Raw genomic sequence first — 21108 nt, 5'->3', positions numbered from 1 at the left:
GGCGTCGGACGTCGAGCGGAAGTGACGTACGGGGGCCGCCGGAGGTGTCGCTGGTGCGGTCCGCTACTGGGCCTGAGAGTGGAGTGGCCCCTGCGCCAGGGAAGATAGCGCTATGTCGATCGAAATCGAGTCCTCGGAGTGAGTCCCGTGGTGGTGGATGCTCGCGAGGTTGCGGGGGCCGGCAGGCGAAGGGTGGGGTCGTAGGAGCTGCTCGGGGGAGGCGTTCGAGAGGCTGGGGAGTGGAGGGGCATTTCCTTTCCCTCAAAGAAGCTTCTTGGATCTGGCTACCTCGGAGGCGGGCCCACAAGAAAGTAGCGGACGGGAAGCCCAAAGCCCGGTGGGAGGCGGCGCGGGGTTGGGGGTAAGACATGCCTGGAAGACCTGAGTTCTAGCCCTCGCCGACTCCGGGTATCTGTGACTGAGCAAATTAGCCATCCAATCTGGACTCCGGTCTAATCTGCACAAGGGGGCCGCACTCGCGGCCTTCTTTCTCTTCCCGCCCCCAGTGAGCAGTGTTGTTTGTTTCCTCCCCTGTGCTTACAGGGCCCTCTGCTTTTTTCTGCCCAGCACTTAATCCAGTATTGTCACCGTTTGTCCACCCTACTAGCCTGTGTAGGCGTCTAGGGGCTCCTTTTCATTACAGTCCCAGTTCCTAGCACATCGTCGAGGCTCAATGATTGTCTTTGGAATGAATGACTGATTGTCTTTGGAATGAATGAGCGACTAGCTATTTTATGAAGTTCCACGTGGCGCTGAATTTTGGTTAGTCTGTGAGCTCTGTGTAGCCCAAAGGAGGGACAGAATGTGGAAATTGGGCCAGGAGAATGATAGACTTGGGGGAGAGGGGGGCTAATGAGTGACTGAAGGTCTTTAGTGAACTTTTCCAGGATTCCATCCTCTACCTTGCTCTTGCCAACACTTAATAATTAAATCAGCAGACGTATCATTTGTGTCCTGAGTGTAAGGGAGAGAGGACTTGTCCTCAAGGTCTGCCATAGGAAGAAGGGAGGTTTATTCATTCAACAAATATTGAAGTCTGCTGTGTACTTGTATTAGACCCTGGGAATATAGTAGTGAACGAAGCAAACAAAAATCCGTGCCCTTATAGAAAGTACATTGTTATTGAGGAAGGCAAACAGCAGGCAAAAGCAGTAAGTAAAATAGGCTTAGCAAATGGTGGTAAGTGTTTTGGAGAAAAGTAAAGCAAAGAAGGCTGATGGAGAGTGCTGGCGATGAAGACACCTAAGTCAGGGCAGGAGTTGGAAAGGATTCCATGCTTTGAGCCTGAATCAAAGTGGGAGCTAACCATTCTCCCAGCTGCATGTTTTCATTATCAATAATTGCTGCTTTTTACTAAGTATTTTCCATGCTAGTCACACTATAAGCAGTGTAGTCAACTCTTTGACCAACCCCTACAGAGTAGTTATTTTTCTTAACAGATGAGGAAACAGGCAAAGAGATGTTAACTGACTTGTCCATAGTCACAGTAAGTGACAGAACTCTGACTCAAATCCCAGCCTATCTCCAAAGCTTTTAGCTCTTTATGTATTACACTGTGTTTGAAGGACGTGAATTTGATTTTGGCTATGTCAAATATGAGTTCTTTCCAAGCGTGAAGTGTGGTGTTTCATTTGGGGAGTGTAAATGGAAGCGTGCTATGGAAGACAGTGTGATACTGGAACAGCAGGTATCTCTTAAAGGGGCCATGAGAGAAAAGACTACTGTGAGTAGCAGTAATCAGTTCCCTTCTGCAGGAAGGGAGCCCTTTTTAAGAAGAGGGTGTTTGCTTTCCTGTCCAGGGTGTATGTTCACCTGCCACGCTGCCAGTTTGAATCTTCATTTTTCCACTTATCTCTGTTACCTGGTCAAATTCTCATCTGTAAAATGGATGTAAGAGTAATGCCATCCTCACAGGGTTGTTTTGAGGAGTAAATGAATCCAAAATGCTTAGAACAGTACCTGATATATAGTGAACACATAGAAAACATTGGTTATTATTTTTTATTATTTCTCTCCTGGGAAAGAGAATTGACTAAATTCCAGTCTGAAATCCCTTCCAACCAGGACAGTGTGACCCCTGATACTAGTGCTGTCCAGTAGAAATATCTTGTGTGCCACATATTTACTTTTAAGGCAAGAGAAGAACAGTGTAGTATAGCCTGTAAAGTGAACTTTTACTGTCTATATGAACAACATTCTTCACTAGACTCCTTAACACTAAGCCGAAGATAAAGAAGCTTTAATTATATCGGGCTTCCCTGGTGGCGCAGTGGTTGAGAGTCCACCTGCCGGTGCAGGGGACACGGGTTCGTGCCCCGGTCCAGGAGGATCCCACATGCCGCGGAGCGGCTGGGCCCCTGAGCCATGGCCGCTGAGCCTGCGCGTCTGGAGCCTGTGCTCCGCAACGGGAGAGGCCACAACAGTGAGAGGCCCGCGTACCTCAAAGAAAACAAAACAACAACAACAAAAAAAGAAGCTTTAATTATATATATTTAACTCGAAATGACGTGTCACATGCTGAAAACCGTTGCTTGTTCTCTGAGTATTTGGAGATTGTCTGGGTCCTCTTTTCCTTGGGAAACTGAATCCACATGTTTTTATTTCACTTGTCTTGAACATTTGGTAATAAAGGCAGTGGGTAGGTGTTATTTTTGCAAGTGAGGACACATAGCTTTGTTTTGCTTTTACATACAGTATAGCTCTACTTATTTGTGTTCAACAAATCCCTTTTAAGAAGGTCTCAATTCATATTGTTTGTTGTCATTTGAAAAATGGACCAAATCATCCAATCATTTATTTTGTGTCAGTGACTAGACTTGGTTTAAAGTATTTTACTATAGTGTGCAACAGTGTAATCATATGAATTAATACGAAACTTGGCATAATAAAAAGATCTCTGACCTTGGAAGTAAGAGAGTCTTCTTGGTACTAACTTGCTTTCTAGCTGACTGTGAGACATTGAGCAAATTATTTCCCTTCGCTGAACCCCAGTTCTCCTATTTCTGAGTTGGAAGTAGGACCGGATGATATCTTGTAGCTTAGGTTCTGTGATTTTTTTGGAAAGTTTTACTCACACGATAAAGAAACGGAAAGTAGTTAGTGAAAGGAGGATGGTTGTGTAGAAAAATAAACTGGGGTGGGATTTATTTTGTGAACTCTTTGGTGAGTGAGGATCCATGAGCTGAATGACTTGCTTTCTTCTTTCAGTGTGATCCGTCTTATCATGCAGTACCTAAAGGAGAACAGTTTACATCGGGCATTAGCCACCTTGCAGGAAGAGACTACTGTGTCTCTGAATACTGTGGACAGCATTGAGAGTTTTGTGGCTGACATTAATAGTGGCCATTGGGACACTGTTTTACAGGCTATACAGTCTCTGAAATTGCCAGACAAAACCCTCATTGACCTCTATGAACAGGTAAGAGTGGGGGTGATGCTGATCCCTGTATGTTGGTTTATTGTGGGCCCCCGACTGGAAAGCATCCATGAACGTTTCTTCAAGCATTATGGGGCTTTAACAGCCCTAAAATTTACACTGTCAAAGCTTGAGTGCTACTCTATTTTTTTTTTTTTTTTGCGGTACACGGGCCTCTCACTGTTGTGGCCTCTCCCGTTGCGGAGCACAGGCTCCGGATGCGCAGGCTCAGCGGCCATGGCTCATGGGCCCAGCCGCTCCGCGGCATGTGGGATCTTCCCGGACTGGGGCACGAACCCATGTCCCCTGCATCAGCAGGTGGACTCTCAACCACTGTGCCACCAGGGAAGCCCAACTACTCTGTATTTTTATTTCTCTTCTTGGAAAAGCCAAGATTTTCCCAAATTGAAATTCTTTCTTAAGTGACCATTGAATGATCTATTCTAACACCAACTGTTCTGACACCAAATAGTGTGCTGCAATTTAGTTCTGACACTAACCACCCAGAGTTAGTGCAGACCCCACTAGTTAAGGGCTCGGTCCTCTACAATACTGTCTTTACTTCACACACCAGCCACACTTTGGGGTTTTGGGCCATCTATACTTCTGACCAACTGGCTACAAATTTGAGGGTCCCCATGACCCCCTCAGAGTTGATAATTCACTAGAATGACACAGACCTCAGGAAAGTGACATACTGATGATTGCAGTTTTATTATCAAGGGGAAAGATCAGTACCAGCTGAATGAAGAGACATATAGGGTGAAGTTTGGGAGGGTACTGAACCAGAATTTCCAGTGCCTTCCCCCCAGGGAGTTAGGGTTTGTCTCTTACCTGGCACATTAAAGTATTCACCAACCAGGAAGCTCCATTGAGATTTTTCATTCAAATTCTAGTTCCTTGACCCTCTGCAGGGTTGGGCTGGCTCAGAGCATCAATCCTCTAATCATAATGGTTGGTCCTTTTGATAGCCAGCCCTTGTCCTGAGCCATCTCCTTAGCACTAACTCAGGTGTGATGCAGAGGGCTTATGAATAACAAAGATATTTCTATCACTGGGGAAATGCCAAGGTTTTTAGAAGATGTGTGCCAGGAAACCAGGACATAGATCGTAAAATTACTTATTATATAACAGAACAGAGTGGATTTTCTGGAAATAAGAATGTCATGTGGTTTGAAGTAAAAATAGGGAAATGGGTTTGTTTCTTTACAGTCCACGTGAGTTTAGTTAATTCCCTAAAGAAAATTTTGGTAATTGGAGAAAGGTTTCTCTGGAGCCTATAGAGATATTTCCATCTTTAGTTTTCTCTAGCATCTACATTCTGAGTAAGAGACCTAAGAGGAGAGGAGATTGGTAGAGGAGAGGAGATTGGTAGATAAAAATGAAGGACTGAAGTTATTACTTTATAATTACTGTAGTTGTCTGCCTGAAATTGCTTGTGAAAAGGAGAAGGGGCATTTCCTGATTTGTGATTTGGAGATCATTTTGATAGGCCATTTCTATGTCAGAAATAGTACTGAAAAAGAAAAATTAATAAGCGAATGCATTGACAGCCATTTTCTTTCAATTATACAGGTTGTTTTGGAATTAATAGAGCTCCGTGAATTGGGTGCTGCCAGATCTCTTCTGAGACAGACTGATCCCATGATTATGTTAAAACAAACACAGCCAGAACGGTATATTCATCTGGAAAACCTCTTGGCCAGGTCTTATTTCGATCCTCGAGAGGTATGACGGTGGTAATGAAAAGAAACTGTTGTTAACTTTGAGCAATAATGTGATCTTTTTAAAACATTTTATTGGATACTTTTCGTATTTTTGATTTAATTTTTGAAAATGATACTTTTTTGTTTATTTACATTGGTTGAAATTTGCATATGTTAAAGAGAATAACCTAATTTAGTATTTGAGGACCTTCCCTCCCCCAGACACCTCATCATATAGGATTGTGTGTTGATTAGTAAAAAAGTAGACAGTTTATTTTGGTATCATTTCCACATTAGCCCACGTACTTAACTGGCCCAGAAGTGCTGCTCTACTGCTGGTATGTTCACTGTGCATTTGTGTCCCTTTGGAAGTGCAGAGTCTTAACCACTGGACCACCAGGGAAGTCCTGGTTCTTTTAGTTCTTAAAAGCTTGTGTTTTTGCTTCTCAGCTGATTATGCTTACTGGAGCATGATGATTGTTATTCTTTTATTCTTCCAAAACCATATATATATATATATATATATATAGTTTCATTCTTTTTCACCCAGCCTTTTACTAGAAGCTTGTCTAAATAGGAAGAAGAAGAATTTAATAGGCACTGGATAATGGGAAGTTGTTAGAGTAAACTCACAGAAACCGTGAGGATAAAGGAAGGAGTTTGGATTGCCAGGACAGGATTTAAGTTAGAGGTGGTGAAGAACTTCTGGGCTGGGAGTCATTTGACTGAACAAAATTATTAAAGAATATAAAAGAATCCTTGGCTCTGCAGATTTTTCAAAAATTGGAAAAACAACTCTGGCTTTGACATAGTTTACTTAGGCTCTTTTCAGAAATAATGGTGTGGATTGGCTGACCTCAGTTCTCTCTCAGCTCATACTTTTGAAATGCAAGTGGGTAGAATTGAGAAGTTGTTTTTAAAAACTAAATGGTTTGATTAATCTTCTGTTTAACTTTTTATGTTTTCCTTTTTGAATGTTTCTGCTTGATTACTGTTACTTTTTTAAAGATAAGCACATTTATGTCTTTTGCCATTTCTTGGAAATGATGCTACTGCCGCTCCTTTTTCAGGCATACCCCGATGGAAGTAGCAAAGAGAAGAGAAGAGCAGCGATTGCCCAGGCCTTAGCTGGGGAAGTCAGCGTGGTGCCTCCATCTCGTCTCATGGCATTGCTGGGTCAGGTAATTACAGTCTGTGGAACTGAAATGACTCTGAACTCCTGTAGTGTTTCCTGTACCATATAAAGTCTATGTATGAGCTAAAGAAATCAGACATCCTAAGAACTGGGAAATACCTGTAGAGCTGCTTGTACCAACAGCTGTGCCATGCCACATTCATCTTTCCTGGGAGTGGCAGTATAGATTAGTGGTTAAGGGCATACACTCTAGAGACAGAATTAGGGTGACAATAGAATTTATCATCCAATCTTGAGGGCATTGTTGATCATCGTGCTAGAACACTGTCTGAAACAAATTGGAACAAATGTTTACCATAGTTAGAATCTGAGCTCTCTCACTTACCAGCTATGCGGTGTTGGGCATATTACCTAACTTTTTTGATCCCAGTTACTCATCTTGGTGTTGTAGTAAGGATTAAATGAGATAAAATGTACTTAAAACAATTATATTTTGCCTGGCACCTTGTAAACACACAGTAACTGGTAGCTGCTGGCGGTGTTTCTTTTTTCTTTTCTTTTCTTTTTTTTTTTTTTTTTTTTTAGTAGTAGTATTACTAGCATTGTCGTTCCAATTTTAATGCGACCTAGAGTACAGACTCCTTTCTGACCTCATCTTCCCCATGCTCTTGGTTGCTCTCAACCATGATAACCACTCGTCTTCATGAAACTCCACTCTTGGTTTTTCTAACCCTTTTCTTCTTGGCTTCCCTTTTCATCTCTCAAGTTGTTCCTTTCTTGGTTGTTAAAGGAAGGAGATAGGGGTGATGTAGAGAGGGGTTTTCGTTTTTGTTTTTTCCTTTTAAAGTTGGGAGTGATTTGAAGTTGCTGTAGACTAAGGGTAAAGAGCCTGTAGAGAATACCTGTTGATTGGAGACAGGTCAAGTTCTCCAGCCATTAAAGTAAAATATGAAAAATAAGCAACATATGAATTTTGGAAAGAAATAAACAAAATTAATAGTATTTATAAACATTAAATATTTAAACAATCATAGAATTAATTTAAAAGTTTGGTAAAGTTGTGAGATACAAAATATACAAAAGTTGATTATATTTCTACATATCAGCACTGGCCAGTTCGAATATTCAGTGAAAAAAAGAGCTTTTGTTTATAGCAACAGCATACAATGTAAGAATTCTAGCATTAACTTTTGTGGGTAATACATGATTTATTTCCACTTTTTAAAAAAGCAAAAGCCTTTCAAAGCTTTCAAGAGAAATGAAAGAAGATTTGAGTAGATGGTGAAACATTGATTTTCCTGGATAAGACTGATGTTGATGCCAGTTCTTCTTAGATTTAAGGCAGTTTATAATAAAGATCACAATAGGATTAGAACTGTTTCACAGAAGAATTCTAGTGTTCACTTGAAAAAATAAACTTGGAAGTATATTCATCAAAGAAATTTTGGAAAGGAAGAATGTTGAAAGCACAGTAGCCCTAGAAGTAGTGAAGCTTTTAACAGGTTTATAGTTTGAATCATTTTGGTACTTGGCATCCAGTGCAACAGCAGTGCAAGAAATTGATCCTGTTATTTATAAGAATTCAATAGATGTTAATGGGAATGTCACAGAACCTAGGAACAGGGAGGAATTATTAAGTGTATGGTGTTGGGGCACCTACTTTAGAATGGGGGAGAAATGTCAGATTAGAGCCTTCTCTCATATTTTATAAGCATAATTTCAGATAGAGTGAAAGTTATGTATCTTAAGAATATAGAAAAACTTAGGTGGTGATATAATGTATCAAACCTCTTGATAGAGAAGGATTTCCTGTGAGTAGGGAGTAAACACCAAGGTAAAGGTCAACAAATTTCATTACTTGAGAGTTTAACTTAAGATAAAAAGAAAGCTTTAAAGCTATAATAAAAAAAATGGGTAGATTGGGAAAAAAATTCTTTTTGGCGAACATAAACAACAAATACAATGTCTTGATCACATTAAAAGCTCACAAATTGATAAGAAAAATAGTAAGACCACAATAGATGAGTGAGCAAAGAACATGAATAAACAGCTAACAGAAGAAATATATGTAGTTAATAAACATGCAGAAAAGCTCAAACTCTAATCAGAGAATTGACTAAAGTAGGGCGTAACTTTCCACTCATTAGAGTTTTTAAATGACATCCAAAATTATTGTTTTCTTGCTATAGTAAAGGGAAAAAGGAATCAACATTGATCATGTCCCTGTGTTATAGACTTTACATATATTATTTTATTTTATCCTTTCATCAGCTCTAGGAATTAGGCTTTTCCCCTGAATTTAGTTGGTGAAATTGGGAGTCAGAATAGCATAGTTGACAAACTAGGACCATTTGTCTTCAAAGTCCATGGTTTTTCTACTCCCCATAATGCAGTCGTGAATGCTATTGAAGTTGTGTCTTTTGGGGAAAACACTTTGGCAGTGTATATAAAGAGCCTTAACCATTTGTGTTCTTTTCTTGATTCAGTAAGTCCTCTTCTAGGAACCTATTGCAAGTGGGGAATATGCTCATAATGGAAAAAGCCTTATGTCCAAAGGTGTTCACTGCAGCATTATTTAGATGAGTGCAAAAATTAGAAGCAGTATAAATGTCCATTAATATATTAAATAAACTGTGAAACATCTACTACATAGGATATATTGTACAGCCATTGAAATGTTAGTCATGTCATAGCATGATCTAATGATAGGTGAAAACAATATAAAATTTTACATATGGTATAATTACAGCTATATAAATTAAATATATATGTCAGGGGAAAAATACTACAAGGTAACATATGAAATGCTAACAGTAGCTGTGTTTGGTTGTTGGAACTATGGGAGATTTCTGTTTTTCAAATTTTATTTATAATAAGAGACACCTATAAGAAAATAGGTGTAAAAACATGGCCCTGTTGGCTCTCAGAGTCCCCTTCTACCCTGAGATCAGCCTGTGTTCCTAGGACACAGAATAGCCGAGCTTATGTTGTGTTTGGATGGCCAAAGATGGTTGGGTCTGGATGGCTCACAGTTTCAGGCTTTGTCTGAACAATCAGGACCAGATCTTAAAAGCACCCAAGTGGATTTCTTTTCTCATAGGCACTGAAGTGGCAGCAGCACCAGGGATTGCTTCCTCCTGGTATGACCATAGATTTGTTCCGAGGCAAAGCAGCTGTCAAAGATGTGGAAGAAGAAAAGTTTCCTACGCAGCTGAGCAGGCATATTAAGGTAGGATCCTTGGACACTCAGCCAGTCGGTAATCATTTGTTGGGGACTCAGTGTATGCTTGCTTAGCCAGGCCCTGTGCCAGGAGCTTGGGTTGGGGAGCAGAACTCATTCTCCAGCTCTGACAACGTTCATGGTTGCTGCCGGTGATCACTGAGGTCTCCCTGCAGCCAGGCAGTGGCACACCTCAACTGTATTACCGAGTGGACATACATTGGACATCTGGCCCATCATCTGCCCTTGGACTTCCTCCAAGGAATCCTGCATTTGGAAGACTGCTTAGCTCTTTGGTTAAGCCTGGGACTAAGAACCATGAAATTTGTCCTGTTCAACATTTGTGTTTTTGCTTGCTACATGTTAGGCAAAGTACCAGGCATGGATTGTAAAGTGGGCTTGAGTGGTGTTTGAGGAAAATAATTTTATCACCTTGATGGCTGGTTCTTGGTGTTTTTTGTTTTGTTTTTTGACTTTTCTAAGAAAAAGCATAATGAAATAATTGTTGCAGTCCTCAGAATTACAACCATATTTGCTACTTTAGCATCTCCTTTTTTTTTTTTTTGCGGTATGCAGGCCTCTCACTGTTGTCGCCTCTCCCGTTGCGGAGCACAGGCTCCGGACGCGCAGGCTAAGTGGCCATGTCTCACGGGCCCAGCCGTTCCGCGGCATGTGAGATCTTCCTGGACCGGGGCATGAACCCGTGTCCCCTGCATTGGCAGGCAGACTCTCAACCACTGCGCCACCAGGGAAGCCCTAGCATCTCCTTTTTATTAGTTTCTTTCTGGGTTTGTGCTCTGATTGAATTTATAGATTTAAAAATAATTCATATTCCTCAAATCTTTGACTTTGGCTTAGTGTTTTGAATTTGTCTTTTCTGGATTATATGTTTTGATTTGCATGTAAAGGTATTTTGGGGCAGCACTTTTATTTACCCTGGTTAAAACCTTGCGACAAATAGAAATCCATTATAATTATCCTGCTGGACTAAGATTTTCTGTTATAAACACTTCCTTTTTTGGCATTTAAAATGAAACTCATAATAGAGCTTTTCTCTGTTCCCATCTGTCTAACGTTCTGTAGTTTTTATCTGTTAATGGAAGCATCTTTGCTGGTAAATGCTCAGGATACATTTCCCAGGCAAACAATCTGTCAGCTCTAATCAGTTCTCCTAGAGTTAGTCAGCCATACATTATCACTTGATTAAATGAAGGTCATGAAAAGAAGCAGTGATAGAAAATTTGTTTAAAAAATAGTGGAGGAAAATAGCCATTTATTTTGAAAAAAGAATTTTTTCCCCCAGATGAAAAAAAAATAGGAACATATGCCATATTTAGTTGAGTGTGAAAGTCATGCCAACAGTGGCTGATTCTGGTAAAACTTTATTGCTTGAGTTAACAGGATTATTTGTTCTAAGTCCCTTGCTAAAATAGTTTTTTTGCTTTTCTTTGGAAATACCAACTTCATTTAAAAAAAAGAAACAACAAAAACAAGAACAAAAACTAGTTTCAGTGGAGAGCCTAGACGCTAAACTGTTTGGAGAAAATATATCTAGCATCTCTTGGTGTCTGGGTACAGAAACACCCCTCCCAAACTCCATGATACAGGCTAGCTATGGCTTTATGCTAGGACAGAGCTCTCAAAAGTTTAAAATGGGAATTGTTTTAAGGCCACTACATAAAAATGCATCTGTTTCATTGTTTCATTTGAAACAGTTTGGTCAGAAATCACATGTGGAGTGTGCTCGATTTTCTCCAGATGGTCAGTATCTGGTTACTGGGTCTGTTGATGGATTCATTGAAGTATGGAATTTTACGACTGGAAAAATCAGGAAGGTAAAGTATTTTAAATACATTAATTTTTCTAGTGGGAGAATTATCTGTTACTGTTTTTAAATTATCTGTTAGTTTTGCAATTTAAATTTACTTTTTGAATGGGTAATATGTAAATCTGATAAAACATTTTATAAAATAGAACTGTTATTCAGTAAAGAGTCTTGTTCCCCACCTTGTCCCTCAGCCAGTCAGTTCCCTTCCTTCCTTGGTCCACTCAGGGTTACCAGTTTCTTATGTAACTTTTCTGGAATATTCTATGTGTATATGTAAGCAGTTGCTTATTGTTTCCACTCTAACCTTATTGTAGGACTAATTGTGTTTCATTCTGAATGAAGTGGAATATCTTTTTATATGTGAAAAGCCACCAGTATTTCCTATTCTGTGAAGTCTTTTCATGTCCTTTGCCCATTTCTCTTTTGGATTGCTTCTGATTCAATATTTGTGTATATTGCAAAATGATCACCACAGTAAGTCTAGTTAACATCCATCATCACACATAGTTAGAAGCTTTTTTTTTTTCTTGTGATGAGAACTTTTAAGATCTACTCTTTTAGCAACTTTCAAATATACATACAGTATTACTAACTGTAGTCACCATGCTGTACATTACATCCCCATGGCACTTATTTTACAGCTGGAAGTTTGTACCTTTGGACTTCCTTCATTATGTTTCTTTTTATGTTTAATTTTTGATCCATCTGGCATTTGTTTAGGGTGCTAAAATTGGTGTAGACCCAACTTAACTTTTTCCCAAATAGCTACTTGTTGACTAACCCCTGATTTAAAATGTAATCTTGATCATAGAGTACTAAATTCCACTCCATGCTTAGTGGATTTATGAGTGACTTTCACTTTCTACATTGTATATTTCTTTATAATTTACCTTTTTTTTTTAACCATGAAGCAGTCTCTTTCTATACTTTAGAAAAAATATATTTCAGCAGAAACTAACCCACCATTGTAAAGCAATTATACTCCAATAAAGATGTAAAAATATATATATATATATATGTAGTTCAATATGAACAGTAATAGATGATAAAAGAAAAATAACAAATAAATGGATTAATCAATACATGGTTTTAGGAAAGGTAGCTGACAGTATGGACAAAACATTAATTTCTCATGTCATACCCTAAAAACAAATAAATTCAGATTTATTAAAGATGTACAATATGTACTGTAGGGAAATTTTGCTTAGAAAGGATCATAAGCAAAAGATGTAGGCTAGTATGTTTGCATTTTTTATAATAGTTACTTGAATTGTGTAAAAATGTTATTCCCAGTATTATCAGTTGTTCATCAGAATAGTGTGCATGACACTATTTGCTTTGCAGATTTAGAGTTGGCATAGTCCAATTATCCTGCTTTTAGTGAGTTTGCAGAGACCTGGGGTAACTGGTGTTTTTATGTTATTTTGATAACTGCTTATCATTGTTTCCTTTAGGATCTTAAGTACCAGGCCCAGGATAACTTTATGATGATGGATGATGCTGTCCTCTGCATGTGCTTCAGCAGAGATACAGAAATGTTAGCAACTGGTGCCCAAGATGGAAAAATCAAGGTATGAATTAGTGGCATGAACTCTTGTATGTAGACATTTTGAGAGTTCTGTAATGAGTTAGTGTCCTACATAGGTTTTTTGCTTAATAACAGCTACTCTTTATGGAGCATCAGCTTTATGCCAGTGACTTTAGTTTTTCTTGTTTAATCCTAATAATAACTCTGCCTAGGGAGGTCCAATAATTTAAGGTCACACAGTTGGTAAGTGACAGATCTGGGACTTCAGTCCAGATCTGCTTGTGCCCTTTCTGCTGTGCCACTGTGGCTCACCTTATGGTGTGTTGTGCTTAGGGGATGGGGTGGTCTGCAGGTGATTAGCAGTTGATTAGCTGTGGCTTGTATTTAATTGCTGTTAAAATCCCCTGGGCTAGATAAAATACAGAAATGGTCTCTGCTAAGGGAACTTAGAGTCTGAATTTTTGTTTTAATAATTTAAAAGGAAAGAGGTTTAAGTTTCAAAGGATTCAAGTTATCATTGTACTGTGTGAACCAGACATATCATATTCAGCTATTAGCATGCATTTTTAATGCTGTTTTTAGCATATTAGTGAGCACTGCATCTTGCTTGGCTCTGCAGAGTAGAGTGGGACAGTATTTACAGGTTTTCACTATTCTTTTTTTTTTAATAAAGGTATGGAAGATTCAGAGTGGACAGTGTTTAAGGAGATTTGAAAGAGCACACAGTAAAGGTGTCACCTGTCTAAGCTTTTCTAAGGATAGCAGTCAGATCCTTAGTGCCTCATTTGACCAGACAATTAGGTAAGTAAGAATCCCCAGGGGCTTCCCTGGTGGCTCAGTGGTTGAGAGTCCGCCTGCCGATGCAGGGGACACGGGTTCGTGCCCTGGTCCAGGAAGATCCCATATGCCACAGAGCGCCTGGGCCCGTGAGCCATGGCCTCTGAGCCTGCGTGTCCGGAGCCTGTGCTTGAGGCCACAACAGTGAGAGGCCCGCATACTGCAAAAAAAAAAAAAAAAAAAAAGAATCCCCAAACTGCCCTCACTTGGGTTTAATATGGTGAAGCCTTACAGGGAGGTACTAGTGATTCCTTATGTTTTCACCAGGATGCTTTTATATGGAGAGTGAGGGTATGTGAGACCTTATTTCCCCAAAGTACAGCTGACACAGTGCTATTGTGTTGTCCATTTGGGTCTTTACCTAGAAGAGAGATTAGAAAGGGATTATAGCAGTACTTCATATTTCTCAAAGTGTGGTCTATGGACCCACCTGCCTCAGAGTCACCTTAGAGGACATGTGACAAATACAGATTCCTGGGACCCGGCAGAGACCTAGAAATTCGTTGCTGAACAGAAGCTTGTGGTATTATTGGCATATTTTCTTCCAGTCTCTGTGCAAAGCTTTTGTTGTGGTTTTGTTTGATTGTTTGACATAATGAAAATAATACTGCATACATAATTGCATAGCCCTCATTCTTCATTTAATATTTTAACATGAGCTTCTATAATTCATCTAAAATCCTTTCAACAGTTGGTCCCAACCATAATATACAGAATATTAATTGTTCTTTTCATTTGCTTTTATTTGTGATAGAATTCATGGTTTAAAATCTGGAAAAACCCTGAAGGAATTTCGTGGCCATTCCTCCTTCGTTAATGAAGCAACATTTACACAGGATGGGCATTATATTATTAGTGCATCCTCTGATGGCACTGTGAAGGTTAAGTATTTGCTACTGGTTTGTTTTGGGGTGTCTGTTCCACTTTTGCCCTTTGAGGAGTTTTCAGTGGTGATAATGGTGATAATTGTGGTGGTTAAACCTCTTTACTAAGTATTTTAGCCATAATTGAGGTGAGTCTGTGACAGTAGTAATATTTTGTGGTAATTCTTATTGGCCTAGGGACCTCAAATCTCAAACCTACAGACACAATCATGTGTAGGAAAAGAGGAAAGGTGTGGAGTTCTAAACTTAAGTCCACCCCCATTTACAGTGGTGAAATTCTATCTTGCCATAGGTACGGTCCACCGCAACAAGTTCACGAAGAGCTCAGTGGCTAAATAAATAGGCCAGCCTCATCCCACCCCGAGCCTCCACATTGGGGCCTTTCTAATAGCATTTAAAGAGGAGCAGGAGGGGCATAGAGTAGAACCAAGTCCTCTCAGATACTTACTTATTGCCTTCAGCTCTCATCTGAAAGTAGTGGCTCTTCGGTACCTTAAGAGATTTAGTTATTTCAACAGAGGGCCTCATTTCCTATAAAAGATGGGAAATCCAAATAGAAAATCGCTAGAGATCTTTGAGACACTCCATTTACATTCTAGATCTGCTTTTAAATTGCCTTATGTAAGTGAGTGTTACGTGGCAGAAGACCTAAACATTCTAACACAAATCCCTAACAGTCAGACCACCTTCTGCAGTGGCTTCTTCTGGCTTGGGAATTGAACCAGAAACCTGAAGGTAGGAGATGTACTCTTCCTCAGGATAGGTGGCGAAATACACAGAGCTCTTAGTGCTTTAGTCATGCGGTTTGCCCTCTTTGTGCTATGTATCAATATATGGGCCTCACAACTTGTAAAAATACCATTGGGAGGTGGCTTGTGTAGGTCTCTTTGTTTTGTGGTCTTTTCGTTTAGTTCTGCAATAAGTGGGGTAAAGCATCTCACTGACCTTTTGGACAGAAAACTCTAGAAGTCTTAGAACTCTTGATCCCTGAAATGTTCATTTCTTTTCTAGGCTGCTGGGCTTTGGAGAGGAGATTGGGGTAGATGATACAGTATTTATTAAGAAAATAAATACTGGGACAACTAGTGGGGCAACTATTTCCTCCTCTCTATAGGTATTCATTCAACATCTGTTTTGTGCTGGGTTCCTTTGAAGGCACAGAAGAAACACAACATAGTCCATGCCTTTAAAGTTTTTATACCTCATGAAGTGAGTGCTGTCCAGACGATGCCAGGCAATAGTTGGTCCATCCCTTCTCTAAGCACATTTCAGATTTTAATAACTGTGATGTCTGATTTAACCACTTCAGTTCATAGTAGCTCAGAAGGGCCAGGTGAAAAGCATTAGGGTGGAGAACTATTAGCAGAAGAAATGTTGGACTGGGAGAGGTCACACAAGTGGCCAAGAGTAGCTTCCGCTTCATGGATCCTCATGTGTGTCTGTTAACATTGTGACTTCTGCAGTGGTTCTCAGTACAAGCTGAGAATCACTTGCAGAGCTTTTAAAAAATGCACAGGGACTTCCCTGGTGGTGCAGTGGTTAAGAATCCACCTGACGATGCAGGAGACATGGGTTCGATCCTTGGTCCGGGAAGATCCCACATCCTCGCTCTAGAGTCCACGAGCCACAACTACTGAACTCTCACACCACAACTACTGAAGCCCGTGTGCACTAGGGTCCGCCTGCCGCAGCTACTGAAGCCTGCATGCCTAGAGCCCGTGCTCTGCAACAAGAGAAGCCACTGCAATAAGCCACTGCAATCACACCGCGATGAAGAGCAGCCCCTGCTCACAACTAGAGAAAGCCCGCGCACAGCAACGAAGACCCAACGCAGCCACATAATTAATTAATTAAAAACAAAAAAAGATTAAAAAAATTGCACAAACCTACATCCCACTCCAGACCTACCAAGTCTGAATCTCAGGGTCCTGAGCATGTAAATCTAAAAAACCCTCATTTCATTTTGGTGTCCAGAGAAGGGTAGCTTTCTGGTTGTTTATGACAGTAGCAGTGTTGACACATAGCTGATATTAAAGATAGGTAGCTTGTCAGCCAAGGAAAATTTTGTGGGAAAAGATCATAAGTTTTAAAAGGGTTTTATTATTTCACTTTCTGATTTTTATTTTGTTTATACCAGTTAATCAGCAAATGGGGAGCTCTTATGTATATGGCAGTGCTAGGTATTTGGACTGTAAGAAGCTTTTTTTTCTGAGTCAATTTTTTTCTTTTTTAGTAATATAATTTTCAACTGCAAAACATTAGAAATTGTTAACCTTCCTCCTCTGCCCCCCAAATGTTTATGCCTTATATTTTTGTGTTGTAGATCTGGAACATGAAGACCACAGAATGTTCAAATACCTTTAAATCCTTGGGCAGCACTGCAGGGACAGACATCACTGTCAACAGTGTGATACTGCTTCCTAAAAACCCAGAGCACTTTGTGGTTTGCAACAGATCAAACACAGTGGTCATCATGAACATGCAGGGACAGGTGAGTGCTCAGAAAGTGCCTTTGCTCAAGCCCTGTGGGCTGTTCCCAAATCAGCGTGTCTTGGTCCTGGCACTTTCAGTAACCAAATATGGGTTCACCACTTGGAAAACCATATACACTATATTTGTTTTTCAGACACATATTTAATATTTTAAATTCTATGTCTACAAAACATCTTTTTGGCACCTCAGTAGTTAATCTACTTTCCCCAGGATGTTTGTATACTGTTCTCTTTTGCATCCTTTGGATAAATGAGACCCTGATCTGTCTTTAAGCCTCCTGCAGAACCTCACTGAAGATTTTGATATAACAATCCCTGTGTGAGTGAGGGAGATACAGTGTATGGATTACCAGCTTGGGACATCTGCTAGCTACTATGTGATCTAAGGTGGAACTCGAATAGGAGAAGGGCAACAGTGTCTTTATGATGTGTATTTATAATCAGAACACCTGCTGGTTCCCAAGGAACCTCACTTTTATAGCACCAGGGACATTAGGAGTATCAAGGTTGAGGTCTCAAGCCCTGGGAATGTGTTGTGATGCTACTGAAATGTTGGGCTGGGCACTTGGGGATCCTGCTGAGCATGGAGAAGACGCAGGGGCTGGTGTATGGAACTCTCTCTCCATTGCTTGAGTCCCTATAAATGATAAATTGGTAGTGACAAACCTATGGTTGAGATGGCTGGTCTGCAGTACCTGTTGGGACACTGCATAATAGCCATAGTTGCCCACTTCCTAGTTTTCTGCTTGGCTTTTTAAAAACTTAAAAAAAGTTCTTGTACACCCTTGACCTGCATCCCCCAATGATAACATCTTACATAAACATTGTACAGTTGTCAAAACCAGGAAATTGACATCAGTACAACACTGTTAGCTCACATACAAACCTTATTTAGATTTTACGTCTTTACATGCATTCATTTTGAGGTGGGACATGAATAGTTCTGTGAAATTTCATCTCGTGTTGATTTATGTAACCACCACGATTAAGATACAGAACTGTTTCATCACTCCCAAAGAAACTCCCTTGTGCTACACTTTTATAGTTAAACCCTTCCCCCACAGCTCTAGCCCCTGGCAGCCACTAATCTGTTTTCCATTATTACAGTTTTTCATTTTGAGAATAGTAATTAAATGGAATCATACAATATGTAGCCTTTTAACCTTTTGAGATTGGTTTCTCTCCATTGATTTATGGTGATCTTAATGGTATGTAAAATAGAGCAAGCAGGGTCTTGGAGACAGTTCCATCATGAATGGAGAGGGCATCTCATTCTGTTAGAAAGAGGAAACTGGGGAGCATGGGTCCACAGAGCACTGAGAACCAGTAGTATGTTGATTTAGGAAACTGTATGCTAACGAATTTGCTTCTGGGTAAAATGGCTCAGTAGACTAAAGAGTAGGATTGGTGACTTGGGACAAGTGAATTGTAAATGTCTGTCTGCCACTGACTTAGGATAGCTTATCCTTTGAATATTTCAGGACATGGTGAATGGAACTGGTAACCTAATTATAAATGACAGTAAACCAAAGTACAAAATAACATAAAGATGTCAGTTTAAACTGCTGCAGTAGAACTGTTGCTAATCCAGGTGTTTTATTTTTACCTTGGGCTGTGTTAATGATCTAGATTGTCAGAAGCTTCAGCTCTGGTAAGAGAGAAGGTGGTGACTTTGTTTGCTGTGCCCTCTCTCCCCGTGGTGAATGGATCTACTGTGTAGGGGAGGACTTTGTGCTCTACTGTTTCAGCACAGTCACTGGCAAACTGGAGAGAACTTTGACAGTAAGTATTACTGACTTACGGCCATCTACAGAAATTGTTAATGCTTATGTCTCTCTGAACTCTGAAGTAAACCTTTTCCAGACTGCTATCTGTGTGAACCTTGGTATAAAAAAATGTAAAAATGTTATCACTAAATAAAAAAAAGGCCCATAAGTAATTGTATGGAATTAACTCCTGTATCAGGAAAAGTCATCCTTTATAGTGAGCCTTCAGCTTCACGTGGATAGGATGGGTGTACATAAAGCAGAGAAGGAGGAAGGGAACACGCCTGTCTAGCCAGCTAGATTGGTTAGACCTTATCCAGGGCGATTGGAGAGTGGCAGATATAGCTAGTCCTCTCCGTGTCCTTTCAAAGGCAAGTTACTTGTATATTATCCTATCAGATTATGTTTTTTAAGCAGCTTTGTGTTGTAAGAGGGCTCAATCAGTAACAAGGAATAATTAATGCTAGCTGCTGTAACAAACAATCTTTAAATGTCAGTGGTCTAACACAGTGAAAGTTTCTTACTATGTCACAGTGTGATATAAATTGCATCGTCCTCCTGTCTTTTAGCTGTGCCATTTGGAATATGTGGCCCCTGAGATCTTAGAAGGAGAAAAGATAGTTGAAGGGGTATACTGGATGTTTTAAAGACCCACATCTGGAAGTGGTTTGTTTATATTACTTTGTCATTCTTTTTTGATTAGAATTAGTCACATGCCGCCCACAGCCCAAATGCAGAGGGGTGGTTGGGCAGGGAAAATGAAGTCGTCTGCAGTCGAGGAAAAAGAAATGGTCTGGTGAATGTATAAAAAATTATACACATAGCTCTGTTAGAGAATAACCTCATCTCAAACTGTTCTTGAGTGAACTGTTGGCACGTCTGCCTTGTGAAGCCTCCAGTATAGATCCAAGATGTGAACAAAACAAGATGAGGTGGAAGGTGTCCTCTAGTTGAGGAAAATACTAGTAAGTTCACTGAGCTGAAGGAATTGTTTGGTCTCAGCCACTGTCTTGGCTTAATATTTATAAAATGGTGATGATGACTAGGACCCACTGTAGTGCAGGAGTGGTTTGGCTCAAAGTGTTATTTATACATTATGAAGAAAAGTACAGAAAATGTCATCAGCCATGTGATAGCCTCGTTTGAGTTTTTGGTTTGTGTGTTTGGTTAGCACTCTCTGAGGCTGCCTTGGGCTTGATTCCTTTGGTGAGAAGTAGGAGCTTCACTCTTCTTCCCTCCCACTCAGCTCTGGAAGCTTCTTCAGAGTGATTTGTTGGAGACCTGTATACCCTAATCCTGTGCTTTACCTATTCCAGGTTCATGAGAAGGATGTGATTGGTATCGCACATCACCCTCATCAGAACCTGATTGCTACTTACAGTGAAGATGGACTCCTAAAACTCTGGAAACCCTAATTCAACTTTTCTTTTTAAACTAGCTTGAGAGCATGTACTTAAAATGAAGACATATTCATGTGTTGCTTTTTTTTTTTTAGGCCAGCTTTTCTAAGTAAATTGTCTGAATTAGGCACAAGAATAATTTTGTGAAAATTCATGTTTAAGTAGCAGTTACTCTTTTTTATATATTTTCAAGGTATTCGCTTATCCGTTTCTAACTGGGGCAGTCACTCAATGTTTTCAATAGTCTTTTACCTGGAGAGTGAAATACTGATATTTCTAGGGAAAAACTGTACTCCTTTGATTATGTGAAATGCTGATTAAAACGGGCCTCCTGCAGTAAAACTTGTAAATAAGGAACTATCCCAAATTCAGTAGCTGTTTACTGTCCCATCTTTTTTTTTAAAAGATGTTAATAAACTTTACACCTTTCTGGAGGCTTTGTTTTTAAATGTAAATAAGTGCTCATCTAGTTAACATATTTACTTAGAATCAGATGAAGAGGGTGGGACACTACATTATTATTCCTGAATCTTAAGTACAGCCGGAAGTCAGTTCCTGGGTAGGACAGACTGAATGTAAAGTCAGGTGTCACAGGATCTCTCATTTCACTGCCCTCCCCCAGGCATTCATTCTTCTTAGCAGTGACTTTTCCAGGGAATATCGTCTTCATTTAATGGATAGAACTAGTTGCAGGATACATTATATGAGAATTCAGTTTTGGCATATTTGGAAATGCATGTGGGTGTCTCTTTTCTGTTTCAACCAAAGATGTATATGGAATGCCTTTGTTGACGTGTGATGGTACTATGCTAGGTACCATTTCAAGAAAGTGAGCTTGTTTGCTTGTGTGGGCCTTTTATGCCCCCTTTTAATTTTCCCAATTAGTAGGTACAAACA

At 39.9% G+C, this 21108-nt stretch overlaps 1 protein-coding gene across 2 annotated transcripts; it reads left to right on the top strand.

The window, feature by feature from the left end:
- SMU1 (SMU1 DNA replication regulator and spliceosomal factor) lies at positions 1–20645 on the top strand. 2 transcript variants are annotated; one of them, XM_030832678.2, is made up of 12 exons: positions 1–138; positions 3208–3418; positions 4991–5143; positions 6192–6302; positions 9357–9485; positions 11192–11311; positions 12759–12875; positions 13506–13633; positions 14424–14550; positions 16877–17044; positions 18675–18827; positions 20128–20645. In XM_030832678.2, exons 1-12 carry the CDS (start codon positions 113–115, stop codon positions 20224–20226), a joined length of 1542 nt encoding a protein of 513 aa, XP_030688538.1. In that variant the 5' UTR covers positions 1–112; the 3' UTR covers positions 20227–20645. The 2 variants fall into 2 exon arrangements, with proteins under 2 accessions (XP_030688538.1, XP_030688540.1); XM_030832680.2 differs by lacking the exon at positions 3208–3418 and having other exon boundaries at positions 22–138.
- Positions 20646–21108: the final 463 nt, after the last annotated feature.

Source organism: Globicephala melas, chromosome 6 (genome assembly GCF_963455315.2).
Source record: "Globicephala melas chromosome 6, mGloMel1.2, whole genome shotgun sequence".
Classification (NCBI taxonomy): Eukaryota; Metazoa; Chordata; class Mammalia; order Artiodactyla; family Delphinidae; genus Globicephala; species Globicephala melas.
The sequence above is the reverse complement of the archived record's forward strand: the minus strand, read 5'-3'. Positions and strand labels throughout refer to the sequence as shown.

What these genes read in the sequence shown, in the direction of transcription:
- SMU1 (XM_030832678.2), top strand. Translation starts at nt 113, where the DNA reads ATGTCGATCGAAATCGAGTCCTCGGA. An exon ending in ATCGAAATCGAGTCCTCGGA is followed by an intron (nt 139 to 3,207) that starts GTGAGTCCCGTG and finishes TTCTTCTTTCAG; the next exon opens with TGTGATCCGTCTTATCATGC. An exon ending in TCATTGACCTCTATGAACAG is followed by an intron (nt 3,419 to 4,990) that starts GTAAGAGTGGGG and finishes TCAATTATACAG; the next exon opens with GTTGTTTTGGAATTAATAGA.